Source organism: Cebidichthys violaceus, unplaced genomic scaffold (genome assembly GCF_023349555.1).
Source record: "Cebidichthys violaceus isolate CVI_PGR_0920_01 unplaced genomic scaffold, fCebVio1.0.p SCAF_11, whole genome shotgun sequence".
Lineage (NCBI taxonomy): Eukaryota > Metazoa > Chordata > Actinopteri > Perciformes > Stichaeidae > Cebidichthys > Cebidichthys violaceus.
The window spans coordinates 6473358-6497544 of record NW_027176274.1 but is presented as its reverse complement, the minus strand read 5'-3'; the positions used below and the strand labels follow the sequence as shown (position 1 = coordinate 6497544).

General features: G+C 42.7%; 1 protein-coding gene across 1 annotated transcript in view; it reads left to right on the top strand.

Annotated features, from left to right (window-relative positions):
- LOC137866327 (SH3 domain-binding protein 4) overlaps window positions 1-19265 on the top strand; it is a 32696-nt gene extending 13431 nt beyond the window's left edge. The window contains exons 2-5 of the mRNA XM_068702146.1: window positions 3044-3270; window positions 4098-6451; window positions 17131-17319; window positions 17597-19265. Of these exons, the coding sequence (XP_068558247.1) occupies window positions 3147-3270; window positions 4098-6451; window positions 17131-17319; window positions 17597-17821 (2892 nt within the window). The 5' untranslated portion in view covers window positions 3044-3146 and the 3' untranslated portion in view covers window positions 17822-19265. The remainder of the gene's footprint in view (window positions 1-3043; window positions 3271-4097; window positions 6452-17130; window positions 17320-17596) is intronic.
- The last annotated feature ends 4922 nt before the right edge of the window (window positions 19266-24187 follow it).

Genomic DNA, 24187 nt, shown 5'->3' with positions numbered 1-24187 from the left:
CCCACCGTTCAGAAAAGTAAAAGAAAGTTAAGATAAGAATATGAAAATGTTCTTGCATGAGGTCCATTGAAACAGATTCATCGTGAGTTTTACATCAGCCAAAGATGTCGTCTTGTTGTGTCCGGTGTGATGAGGCTGTACATGTGTTGATGCAGCTGTAAGGTTTATGCAGTCACAAACTGCAAAGTAGCTGACCCTGCAGGCTTTATGCATTAAAATAACAATTCAGCATCAGTGAATGTGCTATTAACGGTTTTTAAATAATACTTCCTCTGAAGACCTAAATGTCAGCGGGAAGTTGGTACACGGTGACTTCTTGTTTGCTGAACACAAACTCTTAAAAGCAGAACACAAAGCAGAGCAGCAGCTTGATGGCTTGTTTGTGTCTCAGCCAACCTCTGAATGTTTCATATGCAGCAGCAGAAACACCAATATTAGCTAACTGTGGTGAGACTGCAGCAGAAAATTTTTATCTTTTAGATGTTGGAACAAACTGGTTCAGTGAGCGTGAACATGAATGTCATTTATTTGACATTTCATTTGTTGTGCCGACTTCTCTGGACTTCTCCGCTGGCGATCTTCTGTTCATTTGTGGAAAGCGTCTTCCAAGCGGTCAATAAGCAGAACTCCCACGCTTCCGTGATGTCTGCAGCTTTCTGCTTACGGACCCGTTTGGGAGTGTAACTGAGGTTTAAGCATAATTGACATTTGGGAAACCGCTGAGTCGGTTGAATCATTGACTTTTAAGCTGTGTCATTGGACACAGAGATAACAGGAGAACAGCATGGTCGGAGATCAACTTTTGAAAGCCTGTCTCAGAATCACATAACCACAAAACTAACTGTAAAGAATATTCAGTCTGAAGTGGTGACTCTGAATCTCTCAATGTAACTGTTCTCTTCACATGTGCAGACCAACATCACCGTCCCTAGAAAGGTGTTTTTTTTACTACTAGATCTGAACAATAGAACTTTGTGAAAAGATAACATGAGATCATATCACAAGACAAAAGGACTCTTTCACCAAAAACATTTTGACATAACACAAATAGAAGAATTAGTGACGATTGAATTGTAATTATCTGCCTCAGTTTTACGGTCCTGGTGTTGTTCACGCTGGCTCACTGTCACCTCACTCATTTAAATACAACAGAGCCATTGTTAATGTGATTAGCACTGCAACACCTGTGCTTCTCCTAATATGACGAGTAAAAATGTCAGCTGTGATAAAGGCCTATTTGCCTCCCACTCGATACCTGGAGTGTTTGAGGAGGCAGTGAATGATAAACAAAATAAATGACATTAGTGCATTCATGAACTGGCTAAACAAATCCAACAGTGGATTATCCCTCCAACGTTTCCTGTATGTGTCCAATGAAAGATGTTTGTCTATATAATGTTGGTGACGCAGATTTCATGGCAGGTTTTTACAGACTGACCAAGATATTTATGCCAAGATATTGTGCAAAATAAAACTATAAAATAATCTGAATTGATTGAAGCAGTTGTGGCCCTTGTTGTGACAGTTTGGCAGAACTGTTCCAGTTTATGGTCTTGTGCGTCAGCAGTAAACTATCATCAGCATCGTCCTCTCTGTCGTCCCCGAGCTGACACTGTTATGAATTATGGATTGAAGTAAAAAGCCTGTGTCTCTCAAACCACCGTGTTCCACTGACCCACATCTACTGTTTGCAGCCCTTTATTTTTTATTTAATTCATCGTGTTTACATTGTTAACAGGGGTTTTTAATATTTGTGTATAATGCCATTTAAAAGCAGCAGTTCCACCTTAAACTGGGAGAGACTGGAAGAGCAGACACACTGTTAGGGATGACACAAAACAACTGGCATGAAGGTGTTTCACTTCTTTCTCTACAATCCTCTTCAGGGTTTAATTTCTCCCTCTTCAATCTCCAGAAATTTGCTACATATCTGTGTATGCTAACTGAAAACCAAAATGATTCTGATGTTCCTATGGAGGATGACTGGAATAGAAACAGAGCAGGCTTACCGTGGGACATTGCACAATTTATTACAATGGCATCTAGAGCAGCTAAACATTTTCACAACACTATTTAATACAGCAAATCTGGGCGTTCTTTCTGCATCAAGTTCAACTTTCGCTCGTGAACTTGTGCTGTTGAGTAGCAGCATTGACTTTCATTTAGTCTCCTCTGTCCGAGTACAAACTGCTGCACAAAAGAGGAATGCTTCGCAGACAGTTAGGAGAGGGGAGTCGCTGGTACAAATATGTCCTAAATAAACTGTGAACTTGTTTTTCCTTCTTCAATAACTCATTTTTACTGATAAGTGTAAGCAGTTATTCTGCCAGCCACAGTAGTCCACCAGCTTTCCCTTGGAGTCGTCTGAAGGTCACCTGGCCTCTAGAACCGCAATTTAAGACAAGCCGATACATTTAATGTTCTTATCATATCATATCATATCAGACAGTTCTTCCTATTGAGTATGAAAACTGATTGAATAATGGAATTAATTGAAGACTTTGAAATATACATTTTCACTCAGCATCAGTGTGCTAATGGTCATAGAAGTCACGTATCAGTAAGAGCTTAATTGCTATAAATAAATAATCAGATATATGAACGTTTATCAGATGTCTGCATTTAGGAGCGAGCCAGCCGAAATAATTTGTAATTCTATTTCTATTGATTTTCTAACTCTCCTGTTGGTCTGTTTCTGTACACGGAGATTCAAACTCCCGAGAGGAGGCTCGAGGATCAAAGTTATTTAGAAGACTTCAATCACACACATATTTATGCACATCCACTTTGTACTGGCGTTTACTGCTTAGTTTGTGTTGATTTATAGCGTGCTCATGAGCCGAGAACTGAAAAAAAACATTCTGAATTAAAAGAGAGCGTGATGAGCATGATCAACATCAACAAGACACATTTCAGAAGACGAGAGGACGGAGAGTCTGGATGTTTCACACGGAAAACTGAATAAATAACAAGCAAAGAAAAACTTAAAAGGTAGATTTTCTTTATTCATGTTACATAATCCAATATTTTCTGTGTCTTTCAGAGATCATGGGAGGCTGTTGACATCCATCGTGGCCAGCACCAAATTTATCAAGACATTAGAGTAGCCCGAACACACCGGTTGGGGCACAGTGACATCTCCGAACATGGCCGCCCATCGAATCAGAGCCACCACCACCAACAACACCTCTCTCCCACGCTGCAAGTCCGAGGGGACGCTCATCGATCTCAGTGAAGGAGTGTCAGAAGCCAGTCTCAATGATGTCAAAGGTCAGCTGCAAACTAAAGAGAGCAATTAACAGGAAGAGTAGTAGAGTAATGACATTCAAACTGGGGGTTACATTGAATTAAATAGATTTGTTTGAGTTATTGTATGATGTGTAAAATGTCCAAAGCACAGGAATGTATTTACTACAAAGTTCATAAAATGTCAGTCAAAATAGTGACATTGACTGTTAAATGTGTAGATGGCTGGCAGGGACAAACTGAGAAAAGACTCTGCTGTCTTTGTTTGTGTTTGTTGAAGAGCCATTGAGCCGTGTCTGATTAGAGAGGTGAAACTGAACAGTAAGTAGATTGTACTTTGTTAAATCTGTCCCTTCAAGAAACACAAACAGCAGTAGCAGAAGAATTAGTGAGCAGACTTTCAGTCCCCCCCCGACTGAGCTGAAACAGACTAAGTGCATGTCTGTGCTCTACTTAGTTGAAGCATCTGGTAGTGACAGTCCATCGCTGCATGGGACGACATGTGTTTTTTTAAAAGATGCATAAGGTTGGCATCCTTTGCAAGCGGTGCAGTTCTTTTGCTGTTTTGCACATGTAGGCCTTAGAAATATGTGTTTTGACCATGTTTTTGTCCTTTCAATATTTGTGCAGGAAATAAATATCTATTAAACCCCCATGTCTAGGATTTGAAAAGTTAAAAAAGACACTGGTAAGAGCAGTGTATACTGATGCGCCCCTTCACCCCATGGATCAGATCCAGGGACAATAAAATGAACCAACTAAATGCAACCGCACCCACAACCCACACATTGCAACTCGTATTAAACTCAAGGCCTTGTGGCCACTTGACCTTGTTTTTTTTTTTTTTCCAGTGCCTTCTCCCAGTGCCTTACGACTGGATGCTACTGCCTCCTTTGGTGCTGCCAGGGAAGTTGTTGCCATTAAGGACTATTGCCCATCCAGCTTCACCACCCTGAAGTTCTCCAAAGGGGACCGCCTCTACGTTCTGGACTCGTCAGGAGGAGAGTGGTGGTATGCTCACAACAACACAGAGATGGGTTACATCCCTGCAGCTTATGTGGAGCCCATCAACTTCAGAGACTCGTCCTTCAGCGACAGCGGGATGATTGACACTGTGGGAGACTGTAACGAAGAGGCAGCCAAAGAAATGGACCTTCTAGGAGAGTGGGCAGGGGTGATTCTGAAACCAACCCTCCTCCAAAACGGAAATCCTTTTGCAACAACCCATACCTCTACAAACCCTTTCCTAAACAGGGGTCCTCCGAGCTCACTTGATCAGAACAGTAATGAGAAATCAGTTGACCTCCTTCTGTTTGATACGCTCACTACATCAGTGCCCAACTCTACCAGCAGCACTGCCGTCAATGGTTTTGGCATTGGTGTTTTTAACCCTCTTAGTCCCACTGTAGGGGTGGGGCAAACGTTGCGCAGGGACAACCCGTTTTTTCGAAGCAAACGGTCCTACAGTCTGTCTGAGCTGTCCATTCTGCAGGCTCAGTCTGACGCCCCTCAGGCCTCCTCCGGTTTCTTCGGGGGCCTGAAAGCACCGGCACCAGAGCAGTTCCAGAGCAGGGAGGACTTCCGAACAGCGTGGCTCAGCCACCGCAAGCTTGCCAGGTCCTGCCATGACTTGGACTCGCTGGGTCAGAACCCAGGCTGGGGTCAGACGCAGCCGGTGGAGACCAACATTGTCTGTCGGCTGGACAGCTCAGGAGGGGCTGTCCAGCTTCCGGACACCAACATCAGTATCCACATACCCGAAGGCCACGTGGCCCCGGGGGACACCCAGCAGATCTCGATCAAAGCTCTGCTCGACCCCCCTCTAGAGCTGAACAACGACCGCTGCACCACCGTCAGCCCTGTGGTGGAGATCAAACTCAGCAACATGGAGACCAAAACCTTCATAACCCTGGACATGAAAGTGTCTGTCGTGGTGAAAATGGAGAGCAGGGAGACGACAGAAGTCTTGTGTGTCAGGAGTGATTGTAAAGAGGGACCTTACACCCCCATTCCTCAGGCGTACATGTATGGGGACACAGTCCAGGTGTGTCTGGATAACCTGGAACCATGCATGTACGTGTGTGTTGTGGCTCAGTCCCAGTCCCTATCTCCAGACTCCACAGTTTGGGAGCATGTGGTTAAAAAAATCACCTTAGGAGTATATGGTCCTAAACATATTCACCCGTCCTTCAAGACAGTTGTGGCTATGTTTGGCCACGACTGTGCCCCAAAGACATTATTGGTGAGTGAGGTAGGCAAACAGGCACAGTCTGCTCCATCAGTTGTGCTGCAGCTCTGGGGTAAACACCAGTTTGTCCTGTCCAAACCCCAGGACCTCCGCGTTGGAGTTTACTCCAACATGGCCAACTATGAGGTAAAGGCTAGTGACCAGGCCAGAGTGGTCCGGGGCTTCCAGGTTAAACTAGGCAAGGTCAGCAGGATTGTCTACATCATTGCATCGCGCAACACGGATGATGTTTCTGATTTCACCATAAGGATCCAGGTCAAAGACGACCAAGATTGTATACTGGCTCAGTTTTGTGTCCAGACACCAACACCGCCACCCAAAGCAGGCCCAAAGACATCGGTGCAAAGGCGCTTCCTGAAGAAGAAGGAAGTGGGCAAGATAGTCTTGTCTCCTCTCGCCATCGCCACCAAGTACCCTGTTTTTCAGGACCGGAGAATAAATAACCTGAAGTTCGGAAAATTAATCAAAACTGTCATTCGACAGACGAAAAATCAGTACTTGCTCGAGTACAGAAAAGGAGACTTTGTAGCTCTGTTGAGTGAGGAGAGGATCAGGCTGAAGGGTCAGCTGTGGACAAAAGAGTGGTACATTGGATATTATCAGGGCAAAATGGGATTTGTTCATGCAAAGAATGTGCTGGTGGTTGGCAAGGTTAAGCCCATTTACTTCAGCGGGCCCGACCTTACGACTTCATTGTTACTGGAACAGATACTGAAGCCCTGCAAATTCCTCACGTACATCTACGCCTCCGTAAGAACTATACTGATGGAGAACATCGGCAGCTGGCGAGCGTTCGCGGATGCCCTCGGATACGGCAACCTGCCCTTGACCCATTTCTGCCGTGCAGAGCTGGACAGCGAACCAGAGAGGGTCGCGTCGGTGCTGGAGAAGCTGAAGGAGGACTGCAACAATGCAGAGAGCAAAGAGCGAAAGTCCTTCCAGAAGGAACTCCTGACGGTAAGTTACAACCTTGGCATCTTCCTCTGTTGCAGTGACTAAGCATTTTCTCCGAGTCATTGATTTGAGAAAATGCAAATTCTCCTTTCCTGTTGTTCCTTGAGTCTCAGTTGAGTCTTTTGTTTCTCATGCGTCAAATTAAATAGTCATGTGTTTCTGTCTGTATCCTCCTGGTTGGGGATTTCGCTCTCAGAGAACAGTTCTTCCTTTCTCTTGTTATCTGCCCACAGCTGCTTTAGGCTTTTGGCTTTAGGCTGTGGTTCAGTCTGTTAATTCTGCTGGGAGTGCAGTCGATAACTGCTGTGTAGGCATCGACGTCTAATCGGGACCTGAGGAGCTGTGGAGTGCAAAAGAATACTTTGTAACTCAACTTTGCAACTGTGTGTGCATAGTATGCTGATCTTATAAATCGAATTGATCGCTCAGGCTACTTTAATTTTCTATCTTTATGTGCATATGAATCAAAGCCCTCGGGGCCGGGTCGGGGACGAATGAAACAACTTAAAGAAACAGACCCATACTCTTGTGTTTAAAGTATAAAATACTATGCTCTGTTACAGAATATCTTTAAAACACAACCAGACTTCATGTATAGATTGACAGTAAATTCACAGCATAACCTTTTTCTTGTACAACAATGATAGAGTATTGTTTTTTCCACAAAGTGTTCTGCTTTAACTAGGGATTCACCCATCAAACTTTTTCAGTCCCGGTACCGATACCTGGAACCAGTATCGGTCGATACGGAGCACAGATGCCATACCAGTGATTAATATGGTGTTTGCCTCAATGTGGGGAAGTGACTGGGAGCATTCTTTGGTGTGTAAAGCAACATCAAGCTCGACTTAAACATTGCCTTTCTAACTTTGTAAAGCAAAATGTAACAAATGAAGACATAGCTATACATTTATTAAATTGTTATTTATTTATTTTTTATAATTAAATGTTAAACCCTACACCAGCAACTTGGAAAGAATCTTCAAAATGAACAGTAATTACAATTCCAGTGTTAACAGTTTTAATGCAGCAACAATTTGGTCAGAACAGGAATTCAACTTTTATTATATTGTGTATATAGTATATAAAGTGTAATTGAATAGATTGGCTCCATTTTCGGCTCGATATCGGTATCAGTGCGTCCCTAGTTTTAATTAGAATATCAGACGGTTATTTTTCAGCCAACGTAGACATTAGTTGGGATTTTGCTCGTGGCTTTATAATAAAAGAACAAATGTGTCTGCAGCAGATGAAGAGACCTGTTCATGCCTCATGCTTTTCTTTTTGTATATTCAGCTTTTCTTTAAAGTGGACAAAGTGCTGAAGCTGTGTTAGCTGCAAGTGTACAACAACCAACTCTCTCAGGCACTTTGTTGTGCATCTTCTGTCATGGAAATGTGGATTTTCATTGTCGCTTCAGGCAGTACGGGTAGCGATTCTCATCCTGAGATGTCTATACGCACTGAAATTCCTCATCATATCCTGTCTGATTCATGCCTATGGCTTAATGCTACATAAACCTTATCATTTTATTTTTTTTATGTTATGTGTCTGTGCCTGGTTGAAATACTACAACATTTTGGTTGAGTGGAATCCAGCTTCCCTGTTGCCTTTATATCACTGTTCCTGGACGTAGTTTCTCCATCAGTATATCATCCTACTGAGAGTCACTGTCAGAGGTCATGGACGTACTACAGCTGAAGTAACACAGAGCAGATACACTGTAATTTACGCGAGGTTGTAAACACTAGTTAGAACCATTTATAGACAGAGAAACTGCAGTATGGAAAAGAACATAATAAAAGGTGGTGGCTGAAAATATGGCCCTTGAGGGAGTTCCGTACAATTCCTTTCTGAATATAGGTCTGTTTTTCGGTTTTCTTCTGTCAGGATTACACCTAAACTACTGGTTACTGTGGGGACAAAGCACGCAGCAATCCAGCAAATTTGAGATTGCGAGGACTCTTTGTTTAACCGACACAAATATGCTGTTTGTTCCATTTGCAAACATCTGATGTTTGTTTTTTGTCCTCTGAAAAAGTGGATTTTGTTGCGTGTGTGGGCCTCCGAGTAAAGAGAGTCTAAAGACTGTCAGATGAAATCCTCATCCTCCTCTCCTCTTGCCAATTTTCTATGTCACAGAAGAAAATGTCCTGTGATTTGCCTGTGTGTCATTTGACATGGACGGAAGTCTATATTTAGAAGAAAGAAAGCCAAATCAAAAGCACTGTGGTTGCTTTCTTTGTGCTAGAATGTCTGAATCCACTGTGGTCTGCTTTGATTGCTGCGCATGTCCTCACATACAGGGTATTTGTTACAAATATAGATTTTTCATTTCCATCGGTTCTGTATTCTGCTTCTCAGGCTGGTCGGTGTCGCCTGTGTATTTGTATAGAACGATAGATATTAGCTTGTTGAATATATCAAAAGACGTGTCCGATAAGCCACAGAGACAGAAATGTGAGGTGAATGTGGGGGATTTGCAGCTTTGGATACACTTTGGTTACATTGTGATGAAACCTAGAGTTTGTGCTTTTAGCTTTAGGCGATTATTAATTATGTTTGGAAATGATAATTACTAGTTCACAGGAATAACATACACCAACAGATTAAAACAGGTTACTAGCAGCAAGCAGTGACAAGCCCAAGGTCTCAGTGGGGATCTCAGCAGCACAGCTTGAGATTTATCATCGTGTGTCTCTGGGCTGACTGCCTGATGGCTCGATGCCTTTCACAGTTATTATTTCAAACAGAAGAAGAAGAAAAACACTGCATGGTTGTGCTTTTAGAATTATTCTTATTTTAGATTTGTAAACAACAGTTACATCTATTTATGTCATTTAAATTCACACATTTTTAGGATTTTGGAAGGTTGGACTAATATATTGTCAAGTGTGTCCCTGAGTAAGAATTTACATAGTCAAATCTGATTGGTCAAGTCTTGCCTCATCAAATTGAATCTATCACTCAGATCTTGCTGCGTTCTTATGCGAGTGCTCTAACAAATAACTGTAATCTTTGATTCTGAAACAGCATTCTTATGTTGTTGTTGTTATTTGACTTTTTGGAGGCCATGATCAAGATGCTGCTCTGATGGTCCCACAGATTTGGATCTTTGTGTTTTCTAGTCTAGTAGTATAAGTCTTAAGGCTGACGTGTGTACAGAAGAATTCAAACCAGTGCAGCAGGGACTGAAGCAGACTGGGAATTGATTTTCTTTATTCGTTTCTGGATGTTCACAGTTTATAATATCTATGTGAATGAAGCCGCTATCGCATATCTCGTTGTGTTGTTGTTGTCAGCGGGTGATGGAAAGCATCCAGGTTGTGTCTATTGGATCTCAGGCCTGCAGATGTTTCCTGCCTCATTGTTCAGAAACTAAACAGAAGCTCCAGTTGTGGACCGGCAGGCGCCTGCAGTCGGTACGACTTCCCATAATCCTCCTTGACCCAGACCCCCTCTGCACAGATGACCATTCACAGCTAACTGTCACACTGACAGTTCTGTGTTGGATAATGATAATGATTTCTGTTAAATGTCAGCGTACGGATGCACTACACGTAGACATTTTACACAATTAATTTGATTGATTCATACCCATTATAACTAATGGGTGATTAATAATTCAGGTGCATTTCACTGAAGCAGTCGTTTTGTTATGTGGTTTTCAGCTTTTAAACATCGGAGCTGAACACAGAACTGTTACAGAACAGCCTCGGACCTCAGTTCCCTCTGAACTCCATGTACACGTAGTCCTGGACCGCGTGAAAGATCCTCCGGACCACAACCAGCATTAGGAACAACTACACAGAAATAACCAAATATTCTCACTGATGGTTTTGTTTAAGGCATCAGTAATATTTTGAGACTGTTTCATAACCAGTTAAAAGTTCTGTGTAGTCACTTTAAAGAGGGGTTTAGTTTATCATGGTCTGCTAGAAGATCACTTACTGTTTGATGGTGGATCAACCAATCAGCTCGCTCGACATGCAAATCCACACTAAACCTTGTTTAGACTAGTCAGCAGAGCCCTGAAGGCTCGCTCCCACTGCCGTACAGAGTGCTGTTTATTCAAAGGTTATTTATATTGAACAAGACAAACTTGCACATAATTCCACAATGCACACGTCCTTAGGTCCCCAGCAAAAAGTGTGAAGTAGATCGGATGAACGGTTCTTGAGATATGTGAAGGACATACAGACACTCACAGATACAGACAGAGATCCCTTGCTTTATAGTTGGATTCGGGAGGTGTTCACTGTGAGCTTCAGTGACCCATAGTTACCCTTAACACTGTTCTCCTGCTCACAAAGACGTTAGTTTGTATCTCAGCAGAAGCGTAATTGCAGCTTCAGTCTCATTAAGTTATTGATTGCGATTGCTTTGAGTTATTATTTATGGATTTAGAAAGTTTACGTTGTTTCTGGATGAAATCCTCAACTTGATTGTATTAGAAATTCAATCCATAGTTTCATTATGGCATTTGTGCTTAAATATGATTTTTTTGCATAAGTTGTTTTATGTTGTGAGTCCCCCAATATTTTGGCTGCCTTTCTCGGTCAGGACACCTTTGAAGAAGAGACGCTTAATTCATCTTCCCAGATTAATGGCTGCGACTGCAAAAAATATTTCTAATGGATCAAATGACTCTTTGTAATGTGAAAGCTGTCGAACTCACAGAAAATGATCGCTCATCTCTGCAGTCCCCCGCAACTCTAGGGAGCGTTACAGTGTCTTAACTCATGGTTTGGGTTTTGCAGCTGCCAGCCGTACTGTTCTGACTCACTCCCTGGTCTCTACAGCACTTTGGTCAACATGTGTTGTTTTCACATGTAGACATGAATTGGATACTTACATTTTGACTTTGACTTTGGCACTTTCACGGCTCTCATAGCGTCACTTCAGAGAAGAAGCTGTAAAAACCCACAGTACAAGACCAGCAGTGAACAGCACACAGACACAGTTTAAGACTATCTGGTCAACAAAGTGGAGCATTTAGCAGCTAAACAGACAGAGATTTCCCTCAGGAGCTGGTAGAAACAAAAGCAGAGCTAGAACAGGGTGAATATTGGACACAAACACTCTCCTACTGATTCATGTTGCTCTGTAACAGCTGGTTGTGGAATGAAGCAACTGATTGCTCACAAGTTCAACATGTCGGCTATAGAGCTGATGATAGTTCAGTGTTGTGTTCACAGCCTGCTGAAAACAAGTGGCCAAAAAAAATCAGTCATTGCGGGTTTGAATAAAGATTAAACAATTTAAAGTGATGGTTAAATATTGTGTGTACAGACTTGGGGAGATCAGAGATGTGATTTCAGGGCAGTTGACCCATGGCGCTGGTTCTCCTCAGTGTTTCCTCATTTCTTTACTGAATGGATCCTAATTATTGTATTTTGTCCCTTGTTATTTTATTTGTTTATTTTTTATCTTTATTTGATTCTCTTTTGGTGGCGTTGTGTTGTGACATCATCGTATTGCCGTGTTTGTTGTGTGTATTTTTTTGTATTAAAAGAACAAAATACTGCGATGAAATGAACAGATTTCATCTCTCAAAGCTTTGTGAAATGAGCGTCACTGGGCCGGCCTGCACAGGTCCTCACTCCCTCTGTCTGTCTTAAGCTGCAGCAGATATCTTTTGGGATTTACACAGAAATTGAACGTGCAGAACAAAAAGTAATCCGCTCCATATCTCTCTCTTTCTCTGTCTGCTCTTGTCCTGCTGTAACCGGCCGACTCTATCGGCTCGGAAACACTTTTCCTCCAGTGCCACCGTGGCGTTGACGGTTGTGGTTTTGGGTGAAATTTCTCGACAGCTATTTGATGAGAGAACATGAACGTCTGAATCTTATTTCATGGCAATCCATCCAAGAGGTGGACCGACTGACCGAGACACAACTGAGACTGAAAACTGACAGCAACAGTAATATAACACAAATCGTTTTGTGTGTTTTCTTTGTGTTTTCACTGTTGTTAATGGAACAGACGCTGGAAAAAAAATGTCACTTATTTAAGACTTTCTCTCTCACATGACAAGAATATAACTGAGTGTGAGCTTCTCTCTTGCTCCATCTGTTTACCTTCCCCCAGAGCTTCTGTGAGTGAAGAAGGAGAGTTACCCGGGAAAACCTTCCTCCTCTTGCTGCCGACAGACAGTGAACCGCCAGGCCGATTTAATAAGAACCTACAGCATGAGCCCACAGAGGTGGAACCTTTGTTGTGTCTTGGTGCTAAAAGGAGGATTTTCATTTCAAAGCTCTCGCTCGGCTCTGCAGCCGAGCATCTGACCCTCCTGAATTATTTGCGGTGAGATCAGTGTGGCAGGTTAGAGCCTGGGAATAATAATAACATCCTATTCCTGGAGGAGGACTCTGGAAACTGGAGCAGCAACCAGGCCTCCTGTGTGTGATTGGCTCTCTGCCTCGCCATTCTCGTACACAAATCTAGATTTGAGTTTTTCCACCATCTCCAGCCTCCTTCCTCTGTTCCTCTCCTCTCCTTCACTGACTGGGTGTGGCAAGCTGCTGCCTTTGGAGTAATTAACTGAACAACAGATCACTCGCTCTCTGGAGATTATGGCCTTGTTTGTTTGCGAGTTACTTCGGAGCCAGTTTATGAAGAATAAAGGGAGTTCACTTGTGGGTAAAATGCCCAAAACCAGCACCTACAGTCTGTAATCTCTCCCAGCATCCCCAGGTTGAGGTTTGTTTGCAAAAAACAGAAAGGTAAAGAGACGAAAACGCAGGTTTGAAATTGCAACAGGAATGGAATTGCAAAGCCACAGTGCAGCTAAGATGGAGTGTAGAGGCTGTAAATGGGAAACGTGGAGGAAGTCAGATGGAAAATGAAGATGGGATTGAAAAATATTAAAGAGGAGATTGAAGTGGAGAGATTGAGTGTCAGTTTTGTAGCTGAGAGGAAAACCTGAAACAAGATGACGGAAGAAACAGATCATTTATCAAAAAGCTCACTGTTGCGTATACCAAGGGTTCACTTTTGCTGTTTACTTTGAATGTGAAAGCAGGGAGGGTGTGTGTGTGTGTGTGTGTGTGTGTGTGTGTTTTGGTGTGCAGCGACAGACATGATTGAAGCGCCCGCTTGGTTTCCACCGTCAACGTTATCTCTGAAAATATGTCTGCAGGAATTTTCTTCTCATTTTGACAAGCAGATGATTTATGCAGCGGGGGAGCTGCAGGGCTTCAGAGAGCTGATTGGTTAACGTGTGAAACAAACTCTGTGGCATTTAACTAAAGCACACACACACACACACACACACACACACACACACACACACACACGCTCAGAGTCCCATAGACCAGCTGACATTTAAAAAGAAACCCAGCACAGCATTTAATTCCTCCACTGTCTCGGCGTATTGTTGCGGTGCAAAGAAGCTGTTTGAATTGCTGTAACGGCGGTGCACCCGGCTCCGTCTACTGCAGTGCAATTATTAGTTTAATATTGGGCTGGAGACTCACAGGGCACGACGCTCAGTGATAAATACTTAACAACACGCCATCAAAGATTTACAGCAGCCAGAATGTTTCTCACCAGTGAGACGTATCAGGGAGAGACCAAAGTGCAGCATCACAAAACGTCTTCTTAATGCTCTGAACTGGACTCCATTACATATAAAATATTCAACACACACTGCTTTCATAAGGCGGTGTGTTAATTACAATCTATTCCCCCGGGTGTGATCGTTCATTCTCAACCTTGGGAATATTAGTATAATAGCATAATAATCTCCAAGATCCAAGGGAAAACTCCCTCTGCTAATGAAGACCAGGAGATGCACTTGAGAGCTCTGCAAAAACCCAGTAAGTGGTCAAGTACAGTAGCTGAGTTAAGATTTCCTCAATGTTCCATCTTGGGTTTTAACCCTTTGAGCACCTTGAGGGGTTTTGCTCAGTTTAGAGCTGAAACAATTAGTTGATTAATCACCTCCAGAAAATTAATGAGCAACTATTTTGATAGTCATACATTTTTGTTTCATTCAGTTTCTCAAAAAAAATAGTGAAACACTTCCAAACACGAAGTGTAATGTAGTGAGTCAGTCAGTTAGGGGTGGACTACACGTAGTGCTGGGCTCATAATATATTTTCAGGACCATTTCTATGAAGGGTAGGGATCAGGTTTTTTCTATAGACCAGCAATTAAACTGGATCTGTAGGGAATTAATAGGCTGCTAAGACCCAAAAGAAAGGCACCAGGGAGGAGTTATTGATCAAGTCCCTCTTTAATTCACAGTAGCTCTTTTTATAATGGAGAGGTTTGATACTTAAATGCCTTCACTAAGTTAAAGTAATCACCATGAACTCTTAAGAGGACACTTTCCGACACATCACACCTGGTTCACAACCTTTCAGACAAATGCAAAAGGTGGTGGAGGAAACCAGTGAGCAGTGTGATGGATAAAGATCTCACTCCACCAGGTTTGCATACGAAGAATACAAACTACAACAATAGAATACAAAGGAAGGATCCTCAGGACCATGGATCTGCTCTTAAATCATAAACTGTTATTATTATTAATGAACTGCCTTATGCTATGCTAAGCTAACAGTCTCCTGGCTCCAGTTCCATATTTACAGCACAGACATGAGATTGAAATCGATCTTCTCACGGAAGTCGCTGCAAGAAAGTGAATGAATACGTTCCCCCCACTAAAACTAAGCTGATGTAACAAAGGTTGTGATTTGTAAAAACTATGAATGACTACAGACACATTCGTATTCTTTATTCAAATGTTTGCTTGACTTGTACTAAATAAACAACGCAGACTATTGTTACTACGCAGCACTCCTGTGCAGTGACTGAAACCTGTAGTAAGACAGGAAGTGATCCCCTTTTATTTTGGGAGGGATTTCCTGTCGTTATCCAGCGAGGAAACAGGTGCTTGTCAAAGGGTTTATCTCCCTGACAGCCTCTTCCCCTCGACTTCCACAAAGACCCAGAAACAAACAAGTGTTGTGTGATTCCAGCGCTGTCGGTTGCTAAGAGTTAAAGAATTAAAGTAACAACAAAATTGTTCCTGAACTTACTTTGAGTAATGTGATTTTGGCAGCTAAGTGATCTCTGAGAACAGCGGGCAGCGTCTGATTGGCACAGACCTGCTCTCCTCTGGTCTCCTCTCAGAGTGAGAGGGGCTGCTGGAGCATGGCATCTGCATTCCTCACCCCCTCACCCCCCTTCATATCCTGCCGTTCCACACATTCCTGCACATGGAGCTGAAGCCCAAACTGGAGCTTTAAATTCACCTTCGCTCTGTTGAGTCTGCAAATCAAAGGCTGTGTCCCAGTGCGTCAAGCCATCTGTGTGTGTGTGTGTGTGTGTGTGTGTGTGTGTGTGTGTGTGTGTGTGTGTGTGTGTGTGTGTGTGTGTGTGTGTGTGTGTGTGCGTGCGTGTGCGTGTGTGTACTTCTGTCTTTGTGAGGACCATGAGTTTTAGACCTGCATAACGAGGACATGTGGAAAGTGTGGACACTCTAAAAAGTTTAGATTTTTTCGGAAAGTGAAGCCATTTTTAGAAAGCGGTCCTGGTCTGGTTGAATATATTTAATCTGCGTTTTTCTTGGCGCTTATATCGTCATTGTTAGTTTTGACTTTTTTTTGACTTTTGAACTTCTTAGACTCATAATCATGATTATTACTTAAAATATTTTTATGGCCTATGGGATGTATTATATTTGTATGGACATACAAGTGTGTGTGTGTGTCTGCAAATGTGTTGCATGAATACATACATGTGTATCCGTCAGTGCAAACTCACTTTGTATTTGCATTTGTGACATTTGTATTTGCAAATCCCCAGTGACGCGCTGCAGGTTGTGTCAGCTATAGAGCAGACTTGAGTCTCCACAGTGTTTTCTGTTCCCACTAACACCAGCAGTCTGGACATAACTGATGGAGACAGGCAGGTTACGGAGGCTGATGGGAGGAGCTGGGCTGCTGTCCAGACCAGTTAAAGCCAAACAAACAGGAGCCACGTCGGCACATTGCATTTTGCTTTGCCTCAACAACAGCGGGACCTGAAGATGGAGATGATGCTGAGCTGTCTAAACTTTGGTGCAGAGCAAGAAAGCTAGACGATTAGTGTTCGTTAGTGACCCTGGTGCTTCTCAAACGCCACCCTCAGGACAAACCACAGCTAAATCATCAGTATGTTGCCTTTAGGAGATGCTGGAAAGGGCTTTAGACTTTAATCTTGTATCAGCATTGGTCACCAGGCATTTTTTCCTCCCCTCGGTTCAGATGTGACATAAATCCTGAATGTTGTTGTGGAAGCAACATGAGGCTCTTATTTCTATTTCCACCAGAAAGCATTTGAAAAATGCACAAAGCTGAGATTTACAGGGGGATTGGAGAGGCAGGCTGTGGAAAATAACAGAGGATCAAGTCAGTGGAATGAAACCTGTAGATGTTCATTTATTAGTCTCTATGTAGAGGTTGGTCTTAGTAAAACTTCACTGACTTCTGCTCAGTTCCCATCTTCACTAGACTCCTTGTTAACAATTCAATGTTGTCCTCTCTCTTACCCCGCCGTCGACTGATTCCCAGTCAGAGCTCATATCTAAAATTCAGGCCCCACATTCCTCCAGATTCCACTTCAGCCATTTCAGGCTGTACTTTTCTCTGTTACGTATTCACTCACAAAGTCCTCTTTATTTCCTTTCATTGCAGGCTCTTTTGAAGATGGACTGTCAGGGTCTCGTGGCCAGACTGGTCATGGACTTTGTCCTCCTGACCACGGCCGTGGAGGTGGCAGGACGCTGGAGGGAGCTCGCCGAGAAGCTCGTCAAGGTTTCGCGCCAGCAGATGGATGCTTATGAGGCGCCGCATCGCGACAAGAACGGGGTGGTGGACAGCGAGGTACGTCCGTCTCACAGGGGATTTCTGTTGTCTTATGGCGGTAACACTGAACGCAAAGCAAACATTTGTTTGATTACACACAAAGTCAAAGATTGACAGTCCAAGATCAACACCCCAACACGACCATCATGTTCAGGTCAATGCATCTTTTTCTAAAAGCGTGTTAACCATTAGAACCGTATAACAGGCAGGGAAAGGACACAATCAGCTCTGTCAGTGTTCAGACGCGTCGGTGAATCAGCAGATCACGGGATGTTTTGTTCTCTCCTGTCTGCAGGCCATGTGGAAGCCGGCGTATGACTTCCTGGTCACGTGGGCCGCTCAGATCGGCGACAGCTACAGGGACGTGATCCAGGAGCTGCACATGGGCTTAGACAAGATGAAGAACCCCATCACCAAACGCTGGAAGCACCTGACCGGCACGCTCATCCTCGTCAACTGCCTGGACGCCCTGCGGAGCTCCGCCTTCAGCCCCGCCGCTCAGGACGACTACGCCATCTGAACTCTCCCCTTCATGACTCGTGATGTTAACCCTGCCGGTGTGTGTGTCGTGTGTCGTTCCCCCCCCCCCCCGCGCACAGGCCCACCTCGCTCTTCTGGAGCACTCGAAAAGTCACACAGTTTAAAATGTTGCATATCAGCTGTCTTGCTCACTCTGAATGCCACTACTGCTGTCGTATGTTGTTTTGTTCCTGCGGCGCTGCCTTTAGACCGCCCCCCCCCCCCCCGTCCGTCCGTCCGTCCGTCCGTCTCTGCCGCCGGCCAAACAACACAGTGCTGTATGGAGCTCGCAGTATTCACAAAGACTCTTTTAATAGTTCCTGTCTTGCATAGTCATGTATTTTTGTACTCTTATTATGGCACAGCATTTTTTAAAGCAACACTATGAACCTTTTGGTTAAGAACTGTGGATTGAACGCCAAGAAAGTCACTTTTTAAAGAAAAAGACACTTTTAGATATCGTATTCTCGTTACTGTAGCCTTGTCACGTGTCAAATCTGTTCTATTTATTTTGTCACTTTTTCTTCTCTACTTCAGGTTCTCTCTCTCACCGTGGTCCTGCTCATTTCAGAGATCCAAATATTCGTCTGTCAGTCGGTATTTCACCTAACACCGAAAAAACTGAATAATTTATTAATCTTGCACAAGTTTCAATCAAGCTCTCCACTAATGCCAAAATATTATGTCAACTAATTGAATAGTTTAACGGTCTAAATTGATAGAATTTAAATCATTCTCTGGTTCTAACTTCTCAGATATGAGAAATTCGTTGTTAATTTAATAATTAACTGATGTTCGTACAAAACAAGTAATACAATTACGACGGACATTCTTATCGTTTTTCTGACTAAACTGTTATTGTATCAAGCTGGACAGTTCATCCTCCACTTTGTAAACATCTGTTGTCAAAACAAACTCAAATTTAGGTCCACTTACTGACTTTTTCTCATCTCATGGTCTTCATCATCAGATTCAGTTTGCTCAGTTGTCATTTACGCTCACTTACATCAGCATGGATGAGAAGTCTGAGGCATGCCCAATCTGTCGATGAGACTAAAAGCTCCAGAACAAGTGAGAAAGTAGACTAAGTTGAGGAATAAACGGTTGATTATTCTTTTTAGATAAAAAAAAAAAAAACAGCCTTACCTTTCATATAACAATCAAACTGTAGCCACTCATTTCTCAACTCTTTGTCTCTTACCTGTATTTCTTTTGTCCCACGGAAGTAAGTGTTACCAAAGCTTGCCAAAAATGAATACAGCTCTACACAGATGACCTTGTACAATGTTCAGACCACTGTTATGATGACACTGTCTGTCAATGCTTCTGGTTCGGTTTTGTCTCAGTGCTGCATACTGTATAATGTGGTGAGTTTGAAAACATTTTTGTGACTGCATACTTTTGTGGAAAAGACTAAATAAAAAATGTAAATATTTGGACACAATGTTTCTTAGATTGTACCTAATCTCTATAAACAGAATTCAGAATTTGTAGGCAACGGGACAAGATTTTGGTTTGTATTGCAATTAGTATTGACCTGTCACATCTGAGCGAGCTTGGAGGAATCCATCGGCTATCGTCTGATGACGATTTAGCTTTTTATTGATCTCTTTAAACAGATATTTGCACATGCATGCAGGTGCGGCCCAACTCCATTCTGGTGCCTCATGTTGCTAATTGAACTGAAAACAATGACCGGCACACAGAGGAGGAAGTCCCAGATATCTGTTATCCGGATATCCGCTGGCTACACCAGAACCCCCCAAAATACTGCACGTTGCCCCCAGAAGCTGAATCGCTGTCAGGCCCATAGCCAATGAGTTCTGAGACTGGATCGTACCTGTTTCTGGCTGCGGTCTGTTGTGATAGTTTCCCTTTAAAAACACACGGCAACTATAACGTCACTGTCAGGAGGTTTCCTTATCTGGAACAGGAGCGACAGGCTGCCATGTTTTGTGTGTTATCAGCGTTTCTGTTTGTGGAAAACACCCTGACAGTACACCATCTGAGAACATGTACAGTGGAAGGTAAACGGGACAGTGCAGGTGGGAGGACGGGCCGGCCTCGGGACGCAGACAGAGCCAGGGCAATACAGAGAGGCGAGAAAAAGTGAAGGAGAAAGATAATAGAAGAAGAGGATTCAGAGAAGTCTTGATGACCTCCAGCAGCATGCCCGCTTATCTTTCTGCTGCCCTCATCATTTCTCATGTCTTATGTTTAACAGATCTGAGAACTGCTGCAGCTTCACATTTTCCAACATTTCAAATTGAAGCTCAACTTACGGTTACATTAACCAGCAGCAGAGCTCTCCTGGTGGTAGAAATAATCAGGTTCTTGCTAGAACAAAAACAAAAGCATACAAGCACGCTAGCATCCTTTGTGATACTTTCACACAGAACGCGTTGGATGGATGAAATAGATGTTTCAAGCTCTGTGACTGGATGTCTCTTACTGAAATGCACTTTGGGTGTTTCACTTTACTAGTCAGCACAGTTGTTCATCTTTTGTAATGATGTTTCAGTCGCAGAAGAGACGTAACATTGTCAGTGGGTAAAATGAATGGCACTTTTACTTCTGCAACACGTTAAAACTCTATAACAGGAGGTTTACCTGTGTTTCTGCCAACATGGAATAAAAGGAACTTTAGCATGTTAACATAACGTGTTAGTTCACCAAGCTAACAGCACAGCTGAGGCTGACATAGGAATACAGTCAGTCTGTGAACTGAAATGTTGGAATTTGATGGTGGTGGATGAAAATTCACGGTGGATAAACCCAATTGCAACAGCTCTTAGAGGGCGACACATATTCTTATAGAATCTGGAGGCACAATATATAGCGTTATTTGAATTCATCCTCTGGGGATGAATGTCTGTACAAAATGTCGAGGCACAGTCCAACAGTCTTCAATACATTTCATTCTGGACTAACCAACATTTATCTTACACTTAATGAACCCTCAACCCTTTTGTGTGTTCCCTTACGAATGTCCAACAATACGCGTTAGTTTCTGCTAGAATCAGAAGAATAAAACATGATTTTCTGATTGTTTCCCGGCACATACAGTGGCTTGCAAAGTATTCATACCCCTTGAACTTTTCCACATTTTGTCACATTACACGCCACAAACATAAATATATTTTATTGGAATTTTATTTGAAAGACCAACACAAAGTGTCACACAATTGTGAAGTACAAAGAAAATTATACATGATTTTAAATTTTTTTCACAAATAAAAAACTGAAAAGTGCAGTGTGCAAAATTATTCAGCCCCCTTTTCTCTGAGTGCAACCAATTGCCTTCAGAAGTTGCCTGATGACTGCTGAATGATTGAATGTTGACCTAATGACTAAATAGAGTCCACCTGTGTGTAATCTAATCTCAGTACAAATACAGCTGTTCTGTGATGGCCTCAGAGGTTTGTTAAGAGAATATTGGGGAGCAAACAGGACCATGAAGTCCAAGGAACACACCAGACAGGTCAGAGATGAAGTTGTGGAGAAGTTTAAAGCAGGGTTAGGCTATAAAAAGATTTCCCAAGCTTTGAACATCTCACGGAGCACTGTTCAATCCATTATCCGGAAATGGAAAGAGTATGGCACAACTGCAAACCTACCAAGACACGGCCGTCCACCTAAACTTACAGGCCGAACAAGGAGAGCACTGACAAGAGATGCAGCCAAGAGGCCCATGGTGACTCTGGACGAACTGCAGAGATCCACAGCTCAGGTGGGGGAATCTGTCCACAGGACAACTATTGGGCGTGCACTCCACAAATCTGGCCTTTATGGAAGAGTGGCAAGAAGAAAGTCATTGTTAAAAGAAAACCATAAGAAGTCCCGTTTGCAGTTTGCCAGAAACCATGTGGGGGACACAGCAAACATGTGGAAGAAGATGCTCTGGTCAGATGAGACCAAAATTGAACTTTTTGGCCTAAATGCGAAACGTTATGTGTGGCGGAAACCTAACACTGCACATCACCCTGAACACACCATCCCCACTGTCAAACATGGTGGTGGTAGCATTATGCTCTGGGGGTGCTTCTCTTCAGCAGGGACAGGGAAGTTGGTCACAGTTGATGGGAAGATGGATGGAGCCAAATACAGGGCAATCTTGGAAGAAAACCTGTTGGAGTCTGCAAAAGACTTGAGACTGGGGCGGAGGTTCACCTTCCAGCAGGACAACGACCCTAAACATAAAGCCAGGGCTACAATGGAATGGTTTAAAACAAAACATATTCATGTGTTAGAATGGCCCAGTCAAAGTCCAGACCTAAATCCCATCGAGAATCTGGGGCAAGATCTGAAAACCGCCGTTCACAAACGCTCTCCATCTAATCTGACTGAGCTTGAGCTGTTTTGCAAAGAAGAATGGGCACAAATCTCAGTCTCTAGATGTGCAAAGCTGGTAGAGACATACCCCAAAAGACTTGCAGCTGTAATTGCAGCAAAAGGCAGTTCCACAAAGTATTGACTCCGGGGAGCTGAATACTTTTGCACACTGCACTTTTCAGTTTTTTTATTTGTGAAATTTTTTTTAAATCATGTATAATTTTCTTTGTACTTCACAATTGTGTGACACTTTGTGTTGGTCTTTCACATAATATTCCAATAAAATATATTTATGTTTGTGGCGTGTAATGTGACAAAATGTGGAAAAGTTCAAGGGGTATGAATACTTTTGCAAGCCACTGTATAAACACAACCACACCTCACAAATCTGAAGGAAGGTCAGAGGTCTCTGCAGACACCGCCACACACTTCTCGTGGGTCATAAGTGATGATTGAGAGGGATTACTTCTGTATCAATCTATACATTGTGTTTTAGGAAATTGTGGCATATTTAAGTGACAAATAAATCCACACCGACATCTGGTTTCACACGGGACTCAAACAGTGCTCTCCTGGGTGAAAGTCTGGTGTTTTTTGATATCATACATGGGTTACATGACCACACCTAGAGCTTGGTTGAAGACGTTTTGGTTGCATCACATTGCTGGACATCTTATTAGCGTCTTGACGGGATGAAGAAGATATTTGGTCATCGATCATGTGACTACTGTGACATGAGATACAGTGTCTCAATCAGAGGGGACAGGGGAAGACCTGCTCCTTCACTGAGATAATTAAAAGGATTCCTACAATAAACCGTCTGTAACTGTGAGGTTCATTCTCTCCTCCCATTCCTCTCCGTCCTTTGTACGCCTCTCGCTCTCTGTGCCGTCAAAGCAAGCAGACTTTAATTAAATATACAGATTAATGGAGGAGAAAAAAAGAACCAGAAGGAGTGGAATTAAATACAGCAGAGTATGGGCCGACATGCTTCAAATCCCAGCCAGGAGTGCTGGTAATGAGCTCCCCCAGGGTGACAGGGCTCACAGAACAGCACACGGCTCTGTACTCAGCTTCAAAATCCAGGGATAATCTGTACAAAGAGGGGACTCGGGGGCGGCTCATTCAATATGTTGACTTTTCATTGTCATGTCCAACATGTCCGGGTTGTTAGACTCCCTCCGATTTATCCCTCCGCTCATTTGGCTTACGGCTTTAGTTTTCAAACAAATATTTTAAACATTATACTTGCAAATGACGCTGTATCATAAATGAGTGGATTATTGTTTAATCCTCATACATACCCAAAGGTTTCACTTTGTAGTCAGAATGGAAAATTGGAAATTAGTTTTTTTGTGCTAAATTACATTGGTTGCACATGCCCAACCTTTTTTATAAAGGGTAAAGTCTCGATGTGTCTGGCTCCAGCTCACTGAATGATAGATTTCAATAATGCTGTTTCTAAATTTGGCCCTTCGTGATGACCAAGCATGAAGCAGGAAATCAAAGAGTTCCCCAGAAATGCAGGGAGGCCATGCAGAAGGACACACGTTGCTTTTCATCTTCCTCAAAACAGAAACTCATGATGGTTATCTTCCTTTTTTGTTTTTACTCCCCACCAGTTACATTATCAGAGGCAATACATTTATATTTTGCTCCTTTAATGATGGAGTGGAATGTGGGAATGTTATTTATGAATTCTGTATTCCAAGTCCAGGTCCAAGCAGTTTCAAGGTTGATTCAAGAGTCTTAATGGTGCCCATTTGATTTTCTACACTGTTGGCTTACTGTCGTTCAAAGTTTAAACTGAGAGTGAACTGTGATCTAACTTCAGTTTGAAATGAGAAACAGGAGACAACATAAATTTAGCTAAAATCATAATTACAACCTTGAGAAAAAATATATGAATATATGATATTAGATACTATTGTTCATAGCCAAGGACCCTCATATATGTCTCTTGAAACAATATGGCGCTGCTCATTTTTTACACATATAGTCTCAGTCATGTGAAAAGCAAGAGAACTAAATTAGC